The sequence below is a fragment of the Lonchura striata genome, chromosome 8 (genome assembly GCF_050655825.1).
Source record: "Lonchura striata isolate lonStrDom1 chromosome 8, ASM5065582v1, whole genome shotgun sequence".
NCBI lineage: Eukaryota > Metazoa > Chordata > Aves > Passeriformes > Estrildidae > Lonchura > Lonchura striata.
Window position 1 is genome coordinate 28,126,528 of NC_140710.1, and position 11,739 is coordinate 28,138,266.

The following is an 11,739-nucleotide window of genomic DNA, read 5'->3' on the forward strand; positions in this document are numbered from 1 at the left end:
TGACCTATATTAAGAGTGTCTGAAAGACTGACTATAATTAGTCTCTGTTTACTGGAGGGTTCAATAGTATTGGAGGTGGGCAGTGGTAGACTCCTAGCACCTGGTTTGGGCACTTTAGTAAGAGAAATTCCTTGGTCTTTTCCCAGGGGGTGAACTGGGAGCCATGTAAGGACATGAATTCTCCACCTCTTTTATGGACATGAAGATTTGTCCTCAGTCTTCCAGTAATGAGCCAGTCTTGGGGAAGAGGAAGAAGGTCAGGGCTTAAATGTAACTCTGCAGAACAATACCCAAAGAAGATGATTCAGTATTTCTTAACAAAGTTTGATTCAGACAGCTTTCTCCAAGGCAAAGGAGACAATAGCTGACCAATGTGCTCATCTGGATCTGCAGGCCAACCTGCTGCCAGCCTTTGGAGCTCCTGGTGGGTGATGTTCCAGAGGGGAGGGGGCTTGTGGGGGATCCTGCTTGTAGGTACTCTGGATGGTTAAGCATGACAAAGACCTGCTTGATCCAATACATGCAACTTCTACAAACTTTATGTAAAACAAACCTTAACACATGATGTTCTTTCTGAGACCTGGACTGAAGACTCCTCTTAATTCTGTCCTTCCCTGGTGCTATCCACTTCAGACTTCCAAAAACAAATTTGAACCTACTAACAAATAATAGCTCCCTAATTTACATCAGAGTGAACTTTTCTGAGGCAGTCACCTCTCCCTGTTTTGGTCTGCAGTTCTCTTTATTTGGGCACATTCCCTATTCTTCCTGCAGAACTGGGTTTTGGGAAATGCTGCCAGTCTGCTGGCAAGGCTCATTGACTCATGTGTGTTCTGTAGACTGGGTTCCTCAGCCTCCAGTATCACATCTCTGCATGTTATAATCTTGCTATTTTGCTTGTGTCATTTTTCCCAGCCCAGAGAAAATACAAAGGAGATGTGCAGTACATGGATGTTCACTCTCCAGAGTGAGGCCCAGGACAAGGTAATGTAAGGTCCACTCTCCTCTAGGCTCTGCTCACCATTCCAGAACTACCTATCTGTACAGCTTGCTTACAGACAATTAACCAAATTCTCTGTGTGACTGTTCCATCTGCTGCCTTCTGCTTTTTCATCAGCATTGTGGCAGGTAGTGATGCTGAAATGATAACACTTGTCATCCACCTCTAAAATGAGCATCCCTTGGAGTTAAACTAAACCTGTGTGCCCCAGTGCATGGTTTCACATTTGACTGCTTTTTATTCACAGCCATAAAGGTGAGGTTTTTTTGGGTTTTTTTGTTTGTTTTTTTTTTTTTTTCCTGAGAAGACATTAAAATTCTGGACAGCCAGCTCCAGCCAGGGAAGAAGTATGAGCTAACCAAATGCTGCTTGCTCAAAGGCTTTCTTGTCTGAGCACACTGGGACATGGTCGTCCCGTGTCTTAATGGCCTTTTCTATTGCACTGCTAAGCTGAGTAATACATTTTAAAGAATCCCTCCCAGACTTTGGAAAAAGTAAAAAAAATGCAAATTAAGGAGGTCTTAAATATTTCTGTCTTCTTTGCTTTGGCTGGTAGAATTGTTTTTCTTCCTATTTAAGCATTTTGCATGAAATGGAAGCATTACCCCAGTCTGGAGTGGGACTATACAGATTAGGTCTTTGGGGTCTGGTCCAAAACAGGGATGAGGATTGTGCTCTCTTTTTGACTTGCTTTGTGAAGTGCTTAACTGACCTATGCTTGCTAGGACCTGGCTGAGGAGAGCCAGCCAGAGAGTTATCTTTCAAAGGTGAGGACTAAATTCTTCATAGTGCTTTGAGGGCTGTGCCTCTCAGGTGGGGAGGTGAGCAGAGACTCATCTAAGCTCTGTTAGGCTATCCAAGCCCTGATTTGGGGGAAGGAGGAGACTAATGGTGAGAGAAGTAGAAAGGAAAATTGCACTTGAAGTGTTTTGCAGGCTCTGTGCTAAGAGCATGAAAGAAGGACAAGGGAAAGCAATGAGGGCTCTTTACAGTGAAGTGTTTTCTCCCTGTTGCCCACTTGTCTGTAGGCAAGGACAGATTTCAGTTTGTTATTCAGTTAAAGGGCTCAGTGAAGTCATCAGAAAGGTGGCTGAGAAGGGAGAGAAGGACTTGTCTCATAGACAGCCACTCTAAAAGTAAGTGTATGCTCTCAAAAACAGCAGGCATGATTGTTACCTGTGACATTTTCCTGTGCAGCAGCAAAACATAATCCCATCCTAAAGCTGAATCCCACCTGGGAGCAGGCAATACTCTCTTAAGTGGTATAAGCTTTGTTTTTGAGCTAAGGAAAAATTAGGTACCTTATTTGCAGTTTCTGAAGAGGGTCTGCCTGTCACTCCTAATGCACCTCTCTCATCAGGAAGGGCAGTGACAACTGCTGGAAAACCACTGCAGAAAGTCAGTTTTCTCGAACAGCCACAGGATGGCATTGTCTCTTCAGGCAGGAATGATTTCCCGGTATCCAGGACCTTTTTGGGGTTAACTAGAGCCTGTGCTACAGCCCGGGAGGCTGGGACTGCTCAGATAACAGTTTGTTTGCCTTGAGGGACTGGCTGTTCTGGTTTTGAGGCTCAGGATGGTTGGGGTAGTGCCATAAAAATGTCATATCACTTTACTACCCTTCTTTTGCTGTAATATGTGGCCCTGTTACAGTGATGTTGGAGGGCCAATGAAATCTCAAAACCTCTGCCTCACTCTGAGATCACTTAAAAGTTTATATACTGATTTGCAACACATCCAGGGCAGAACTTGAATCCCAGGAGGATCCTCACTGCTTTGGCATTGCTGTGTGGATGATTGTCCTGTAGCTGGGTCCTACCAACTAGGACCCACCTGTTGTGATACAGCTGCTGGTTTTGGGACCCCAGAGAAATGTTGCTGTATTTACCCAGGAGAGGAGGGAGAGGATTTACCCAGGAAGAAGAGAGAAAACTGCATTTCTGTGTTGTTGTGATTTGGAGAGAAGCCTGAAGTGTCTTCCTGCACTGGACACTTGCTTGGAAAGCAGTGGCATTACTTTTGGTCACTGCTCTATGCTTTGTTGGCTGAATAAATAGTGGAATGGTCAGTGAGGATCCAATTCTTCCATTATAGAGAACTCTAATGGGCATTTTTTCTTCCCTTTAATCTTTAGAGTGCTCTGGGATGCTAAACTTTATCTCAGCCACTGCATATATCTAGCCCAGGACCCTGGAACTATCCTTTCCCCTTGCAGCCCAGGCTACCCAACACCACCTTGCCCTAAATCCAGTTTCTAACATCTGGAGAGAAGCAAGAAGCCCTTCTTCTCCAGGAAGTGGACCTCTACCATTTCTAGCTGCCCATCTGTGCTCCTGCACTCCTCTTTCACCAGCTTCTTCCAGAGCCTCAGCTTTGCGGGCAAGGGGCAGCTTGGTACCTCATCCAGCTGAGAAGCAGGCTTTTATTTTTTTCCCTCATGGAGGCAGAACTCCATGGTGTAGGATTTGGAAAGGTTCTACCCAGCAATCTGCAGACACCATGAAATACTTGTCTGATCAAAGCCAACTGGGGTTAACTAGTCTGTGCTGCTAATCCTCTGTAAGAAAAAACAAACCTGCAGCCCACCTCCCACAGCACAAACCTTTTCTTCTTCCCACTACTTCTTGCCCTGGGTAGAGCAGCTTGGCAGTGCTCATTAACAAAGCAAGGCCATTAACTTGATTAAGTTAAGCTGTTTCTTTAAAAAAAGGTCTCTTAAGCTGCACAGCTGGCTGCAGGCAGAGCTGCACAGCCTCTGCTGCTGAGCTCTCCCTGTGTCTTATCTACAGCCAGGACACAGATACAAGAAAGATTTCCCCAGGAAAATAAACACATGACCAAGAGATCGAAGTACAGTGTTTGTTTGCAGTTTAAGAGTCATTTATTTTTGGTTTAAAAAAAAATGCACAAGATTTGTTTTGTTGTTGTTCCCTGTTGCATGGACTTGTTCAGGAAAATTGAAGGTTGATACTGAAATGCAGTTGTGGGAGGCAGGGCTGGGGTGTGTGGAAAGCAGGGACCGTGCAGTGGAGTTTCTGTACTGTGCATCTCTGCCCCCTTGGTAGTATGGGTGCTGCAGGCTTCCAGCTGCCCAGCTGGTGGTTAACAGCTTCTAGAGCACCTCAGGCTTTTGCTGCTCTTTTGCTTTTTCTTCCAGAAGCAGCTGATTCGGTGCATGGTTTGGCTCAAACAGCAGACACCAAGGAAGCCAGCCCCATGCTTTAGCGAGTGTGGAGGCTCAGACCATCCACTGGTTGGATGGATGAGGGCAGGGCTGTGTCCTGGTCCCTCCCTGCCCAGCCCAGGGGTGATCTGAATGATGATTTTGGGGAGCCCTTGAAATTCAGATGTAGCTCTGAACTCCCCAAAGCCTGGATCTGGAGATGTGTATGATCCAAAGCTCACATCTTCCTGACAATTCTCTGGTTGCCCTCACCTGAAGAGTTACCTGCTATGCTTTCTGGAGAAAAGCCTTCCTGCAGGAAGCCCTGCAAAGCCCCCACACCAGGTAGGCTGTACTCAGATGGTTCTCACTGCCTCCGTGCTTCTGCTTGTTTGCCTGAGCCTCTGGCCTCCCACTGTGCCTCCCTTTACTCGGATTTTTTTTGTTTTTGATTCCTCCAGGCAGCACCACCCTGCCTCCAGGGCTGCTCCTGCCTCTGGATCACAGCACCTGCATGGGCTTCTTTGGCCACCCGGTGAGTGTGGAGGCAGGAGGGCTGAGAAAAGCACTTGGATGGGAAAAGGAGGGAAGGAAGAAGGAATAATATAAGTGCAGTGCTAGTTCTCCAGGATCTTGGCTAGACTGGGAGCTTGGGACAGAGATCAGAGCTATTTCTCTGTTTCCTAGCATGACATGTGGCAAATCCTAATTTTTATACCATTATATGTTGCTTCCTGTTTTGGAGTAGAAGGGAGTCACTAATTTCAATGGTGACAAAGCAAACTGGAAAATAAGGCACATATGGGGTCAATTATGGGCTCCTGTGTGAGGAGGAGCCCAGCCTCATGGCTGTTCCCAGCACAAAACCCTGTGACATGCAGCCAAACCCTGTGACGTGATGTGACCATCACAGCCCTGCCTGCATTGGACAAAACAGGCTGTGCTAGGACTGGGTGGCACAAGCAGCTGCTTCCAGCTGGTGGCTTTGTCCTCCAAGTGAGGGGAAGGTGGCATCACCCTTGCCTGGGCTGGAAGCAGCTGTGTCCAGCAGCTCTGTCCAGGTTTGCCCAGGTGGGTTTGGCTGCTTGTTCTCCAGACGTCTGGCTCTGGCTGGCAGCTCTGGTCTGCTCCAGCAGCCTAAGAACTGGAAGAAAATGGAAGGAAGACATCCAGTGTACAGACAGGGCAAAACCCAGATGTGATGAGGCTTCTCATCACACACATGCATCCCCCAGTGGAAAAAAGAGATGGGAAGACAGAGCCTGGTGGGGCAGTGAGTGAGGAGCACAGGAGCCTTCCAGCTCAAGGGACATAGGATGGGAACACAAGCCAGGGTGGGGAGGTGGGAAGCAGAGCAGGGATGAGAGCTGTGTGTGGTCCTGTTAGCTTCTGTGCCCAGCTGAACAGTCTTTCCAAGGAACATGAGGATGGAGAGAGGGGCATAGTCTGGCTGTATAATGTATCCTTGTGTAAGGGATGACTGTGCATGTGGAATTTACTTTGCTTCTACAGCACATTCAAAATCCCAGAGCTGGTCAGCCTGGCAGCCATACAGAAACGTTCAGTGCAGCACACAGAGCTGGCATCAGCTGGGGCAACACGTGCTCATGGGTACACATGACACAAGGGCTGCAGAGAGTGGTAATGGCTGAGTGTGCCAGGAAACCATGTCTGCTGCTTCAATGCTGCTTCCATGTCCCTGGTCCTGCTCCAGAGGGGCCTTTGGTCCTGCTCTTCTTTAGTAGTCATTTAATAAATAACTCTAATGCCCATAGCAAAGCTTTTACACAGCCTCAGGTTGTGTTTCTGTTCTTGCAGTAGCATGGTGGGCTCTTTAATGGCAAGTCTGTATAAAACAGTCTTTCAAGGAAGATGTTTTTTAAGTGCTGGTGCAAAAGGTCTGGCAGCCTCCTCTCTCCTTCCTGCCTCTAGCCCAGGTGGCAAGGCATCCTTCTGCTGTGTTGCCTTAGAATGGTGTCTGAGGTCTCTAAGGTTGGGCTGAGGGCATCTAGCTTCAGGTGCTGGTAGAGACTTTGGTTTGGTGGCCCGGTAGATGGCACATCTTTGAGCTGTGGGGTAACTCAACTTTGTGTCTATAAAGCGAGTTGGGTTTGGAGCCTAGGCAGTGAAGCTGTGCCTGCCTTCATGGCAGGGCCTGCTCCACTCACAGCTGTCTGTGTTGTGCATGGGGAGTGTGCAGGTGGCTTGGTCCGTGGGTGAAGGTTGTCCTGTGCACCCCTGTCCGTGCCACAGCGTGTGTGCTGGCAGGTGAGTGCAGAGAGAGAGCCTCATACCCCTTGGCTGTATGCCAGCCCCCCTGGCACTGTGTGCACTGTGCTCGTGGAAGGAGGTACGTAGGACTGGTGGCAGGTCACCCCTGTGTCCTCACCTGTCCTTTGCAGGGGTCTCTGCCCTGGGGCATGCTGTCATGGGGGAGAAGAGGCTTGCACAACCTGTGCCTTGTTTCCTGTTGGCCCTTCAGCATGCTGGGGTCAGCCTCTGTCAAAAGTCACCACAAAGTGGCAGCAGCTTTGGTACCTCCTCGCCCCTCCTGGTGCACAGGTGAAAGGAATGGTGGCATCTCAGAGGAGAGGACCCAAACACCCTCCTGTCTGCTAGATGGGCAAGGAGGGTCTCTTGTCCAACAAGAGCAGCTTGGGCTGAGCTGAGATCCACAGGTCCTCTTCATCCTGCTTCTTCTTCTTCTTTTTCTTCTTGTTCCTCTCGGCATGCAGCTGTCCGTTGCTGCTGGGGCCCCCTTTGCCTGTGCTCTCTCCCCTCCGTCTGCAGAAGCAGCAGTGGCAGCAGATGAAAAGGAAGGCGAGGAGGACAACGAAGGGCAGACCCAGGAGCACGGCCAGGCAGACGGTGTTGAAGACACCTTCCTCATGCTTGGTACGGATGAGCTCCAAGATGGAATTAAAGAAAGAGCTGATCTTCTGCTGCATGTCAGCTCCTGAGCAGCCTGCCTGTACTGCTCCCTCTGCTTGAAAGGCACCTTGGGATATGCTCAGCTCCTGTAAGCAGCTAGTGGGCTCCACAAGAGTCCTTGGATGGTGCCTGCAGAGACAAGAAGTCACATGGATCAGGTGCCTGATCCCTCAGCAGTTTTCTCCATGGAGCTGCCACAACAGCCTAAGCCTCAGCAGGGTAAGATGTCTCCTGCCTTAGAGGGGCCTGGAGCCATGGGGGATGGACTGTGCTGCCTGCTATGTCCCTTTGGGTGTCTTCATCTGAGAAACAGCCTCCTGTCTCCTGGGGTTTGTTCTGGATTGGGGGGATGGGTGAGGAGGGCTTTGGGCATCTCTGCTTGCCTAGGAATTTAGCCAAGCACAAATTCTGCCCTTTGGATTTACACATCAACCACGGCTGAGCAATCACAGCATGGAGCTCTTATTAGCCCTTTGTAGGGCTTGTTCCATAGCAGATAAAATATTGTCTGCAGGAGAAGCTTTGCCTGATATGGGCCAGTGACCATTGTGGAGACACAGTACTGCCACAGGAGTCAGGACTCCACATGTCACAGGTCCTTCCTTATTCCCAGTCCTGGGACAGGGTATCTTTGGCCAGGCTGTTTCTCAGGGTGCGTGGTCTGGGATGAGCAGCACAGAGGCAGGGTCTGCTCCTGCTGCCCTGGGCACTGCCAGCAGGTTTGGTGTGGGGGCTGTGGCTGAACCACCTGTGTTTTGGATGAGGACTGTGGTCAGTGGGACTCACAGGTGATGCTCAGTCAGAGCCCAGTGAGCAGCCCTGCACCCACAGCTGCTTCTATGTACCCAGGGCTGGCCACAAAGGCTGCAGCAGGGGAGAATAAGGGTTGGCTGGGGTGGAGGAGTTGCTGCTGCTGTGCCTCACCTGGGAATTGCTCCAAGGGTTTGGGTAGGGCTGAGAAGCATTTCTGTGGCTTGACGTAAGGTTTTCCTCTTCCCTCAGGGAGGGAGAGGTGCTGCTGAGTGCCAGGGCTCTCAGGGAAGCCCTCCTGTAGGGGCAGGGAGCTGCTGCCTCTGCTTACATCTTTCTTCCCATTCCTGTGGCCAGGCAAAGCATCTGAGTAGAGCAGGGGCCTTTGTGCTGCCAGTTTGCAGTTCTGGTTCAACACAGGGGTCACTAAATTAGAGGTTGTACAGATGAAGAGCTGGCGGGGGCAATATCAGGCTCCAACACCCTATTTCACCCTTGCTCAGCATTTTACAGCAGTGTCTTTGCCAGCCTTTGGGATTCAAGCCCTGCAGCCTCTTGAGAGAGTGCTTAAATCCCCACGTGCCCAGGAGGGGAAACTGAGGCACAGTAAAAGGAAAACCAACACTTTCATGTAACAAAAACTTGAGAGGTACAGCCTGAACACCAAAAGTGTCCTAGAGGAATTGCTCCACTTGTCCCCTGTGACTCCTTGTCTTTTCTTCTGGGAGCTGTCACAGAGCTCAGGGACCGTGAGGGAGGGAGAGGAAGGGGAGCCAGGCTGCTTTTGGCTGAATCCTCCTTGTCTACAGCACTGCCCTTCCTTGCTTTGCATCTCATTTATTCCCTGTTTGGCACCTGCTAAGGGATGCTCTCTTGTATGGAGTGGTTTAGGGTTCTCCAGCTAGCACCACTGTGCTTCCCTCTGCCTCACTGTGCCATTACACCTCGCTCCTAAAGGAAGATCAAGCCACAGCCTCGCCCAAAACAGCAACCACAGGTCCCACCCAGCCCTAACCACAGCTCTTGTGATGCTGCTTGGGCAGCACCTCCTGGGTAGACCCCCAAAAAAGCAGCTCCCAAGGGAAAACCTGCCTTCCAAAATGCTGTCCTGAAACCTAGAAATCTGTACAGGGTTTGGTTTCACTGGTCTCCCCTGGCTGCTGGCTTTCAGACCTGACTGTCAGGACCTCAAGAGCTGATTCCCTCAGCATAGATGCCAAGCTCTCAATTTGGGATTCCACAAGTGCTCAGATTCTGTTGAAAATAAGAGGTTTATCTGTGTCCCTCAGAAACAGACTGATCACTGTGGATTTATTGTTTCAATTTACACAAGCACACAGCTGAGCTGGCCCCAGTTAGCTGGTGGTTTCTCTTTTGAACATGAATTTCTCTGGGTGCCTTCCTAAAAAATTCTCATTTGAGATTTGCCAAATGAAATGCATGTGGGAGGTGGTTTTGACTTTGGCTGGAAGGAGTTTATTATGATTATTGTTATCAGTGTTATTACTGGGGTTTTGTCCAGTCTGCTGCATCAAAACTGGCTGTTCCTCACATTCCCTCATTCCACTACTTAAGAGAGGACAGAAATATCATCAATATCTGAGAAATTACAGGCTTCCACTCAGAGACTCAAATCCCATACAAGCTCTGCCTAGCCCCTGCCTGGAACCAACTGGGAGCATCCCAGATCTGCTTTTGCTCACAGGGGAGATAAATGAGAGCCATTTCTTAAAGCCTGCTCCCAGTCCTGACCCTCATCTTCACCTAGGTGTTTTTTTGGGGGGCAGCTGTAGTAAAGGTTATACTGCAACATAAATAAATAGAGCAGCTTTTCTTCAGTGCAATCATCCACGTGGTGCAGGTTTGCCACTTATCCATAAGTATCCTGACAGCTCATTATCCAGGCAGGAATACAGGATGCTATGATATGCTGGACTCCAAAAAAGAAGTAAAAATCTCAAACACTCCCCAAACAACAATCACCTTAATTTCAGACAAAACAGGATGTACAGTTTTATTCCTGCACTGAACTGCTTTATATTTATTGCCTCTAAACTTCTGGGTAGGGAAGAAGGGCTGGAACTTCCTTTTAAACTTGTAATTAATTGTTTGCAGAGGAAAAAAGAACAGGGAGAAGGAAAAAAAAAAAAAACAAAACAGCAAAGCCCTTTGATATGTTTCCACTTTAAACTGGAGCTGAATGCACTGCAGAGGCCCTGGCTGATTGTCACTGGGAAGTGTCCAGCTGGGGACAAGTGGCCACCCTGGGCAAGCAGGATGGGCATCCCTTGGAAGGGGAAGGTGGAGGTACCTGCCCCTACCCTGAGCAAGCAGCACCCAAATCCCAGGGCCATCTTCCAGCATGGCCATGCAACTGGTTTTCAAATGCCTTTTCTTTCTGCTGTGTGCATTGATTTTTGTTTTGTAGATGAAGGGATGTCTGTGTGCTAAATAATGGGATTCTTCAGTTTCATATAAAAAAATGGGAGAGGAAGGGAAAACAGAAAAACTGATGTGTTTGGAGGCGGCAACTCCAAGGGCAGAGGGGTTACCCAAGGCCACCCATTGCCAGCTGAAAGCCTGAGAGCACCATGAGGAGCTGCATTTAGGAATATCCCTGGTGCTGCTCAATTTGGTGTGACATCTCCCCTTAGAGAGGGGACAAACATGGAGAGCTGCTTACACGCTGTGGTCCAGGACGGGACACGCTTGCTGCAACCATGTGGAGCTGCCATTGGGAGGTCACCTGTTTTTTGGGTCAAGATATGGGACCAAAAAACAGAGCCAGGGAGGTACTGGGAGACAGGGCTGTGTCTCAGGGAGAGCTGTGAAGTGTCCTGCTAAATGAGCTCTTTGTTTTTGGTGCTGGCAGAGCCAGGGGAAAGCTGACATGGAAACTCGCCTGGGAACTCCTGTGGCCAGGGATGGATGGCTCCAACTGATGGCAGCTCTGCACGACAGGGCTTTGTGCCACTTGTGTAAGTTTTAATCAACGTTGCACATCCAGCACGAGGTTCTTTAATCCACACTGGCTTCGAAAGAGCTGGTTTGCAAGGGTGGAGAGCATCTGCCACTCCTCTGCAGTTATGGGAGGCCGTGGGTGGAAAACAAGGTCCTTTTGAGGGACGGCTTGCAATGGCACCACAAACCGTTGGCATGCAGGGCTTGCCTGGCTGAGCTGGAGGGGTAAAGGCTGCCAGTCTGTGTGTGGGGAAACCAAAACAGAGGGTGTTGCCTTGGCAATGCTGCCTTGTCCACATCCTGTGTGCTGCAGAGCAACCACAGCGACTGGGGATGGAGGTAGAGTTTGCAGAAAAGTTGCAGTTTACTGGAAACTGCTATGCTGTGTCACTGTGGCAGGGGGGAGAGAACTGGAGGTCATTTTGCTAGTTAGGTTCTTTAGGTCCAACCCTCAACAAGCTTTTGTGTCTTCATGAAGTTCCCTCCAACCTAACAAAGCTCAACCTGCTCCCCTCAGCTGAGATGCTGCCTGACTCCGGCAGGAGCACGGCTGCTCTAAGGTGCTCCCTGCATCCACAGTGAGAGCAGTGGCAGCTCTGGGGGCAACTGACCTGTGGGGTGTGCCCCAAGTATTTCTGGATTATTTCAACACTCCTGTGCTCTCTGGCCAGCTGCAACTCAGGGTTTGTGGAGGTGACATGAAATCAACTGACCTACAGCCACCCCCATTTCCTTAACGCAGATGAGACAACACTTTGTGCAGTTGATGCTAAGGAGTGCAAAGCAGGAATCACATTATTAAACAACCATTTCCTTCTGTTACTGGCTTTATGTCAGCTTTATACCAACTTTCCATTGCAGTGACAGCTGTGGTTCAGGCAGGGAGAGGCTAATTTCTGTTACAGCCTGTGAGCTCCTGATCCACCCAGTAGAG

General features: G+C 49.4%; 1 protein-coding gene across 1 annotated transcript; it reads right to left on the minus strand.

Moving 5' to 3' along the window:
* Nucleotides 1-3,851: 3,851 nt before the first annotated feature.
* KIAA0040 (KIAA0040 ortholog) lies at nt 3,852-7,111 on the minus strand. The gene has a single exon (XM_085586661.1). It carries the CDS (start codon nt 7,109-7,111, stop codon nt 6,779-6,781), a length of 333 nt encoding a protein of 110 aa, XP_085442787.1. The 3' UTR covers nt 3,852-6,778.
* Nucleotides 7,112-11,739: the final 4,628 nt, after the last annotated feature.

What these genes read in the sequence shown, in the direction of transcription:
- KIAA0040 (XM_085586661.1), bottom strand. Translation starts at nt 7,111, where the DNA reads ATGCAGCAGAAGATCAGCTCTTTCTTTAATTCCATCTTGGAGCTCATC.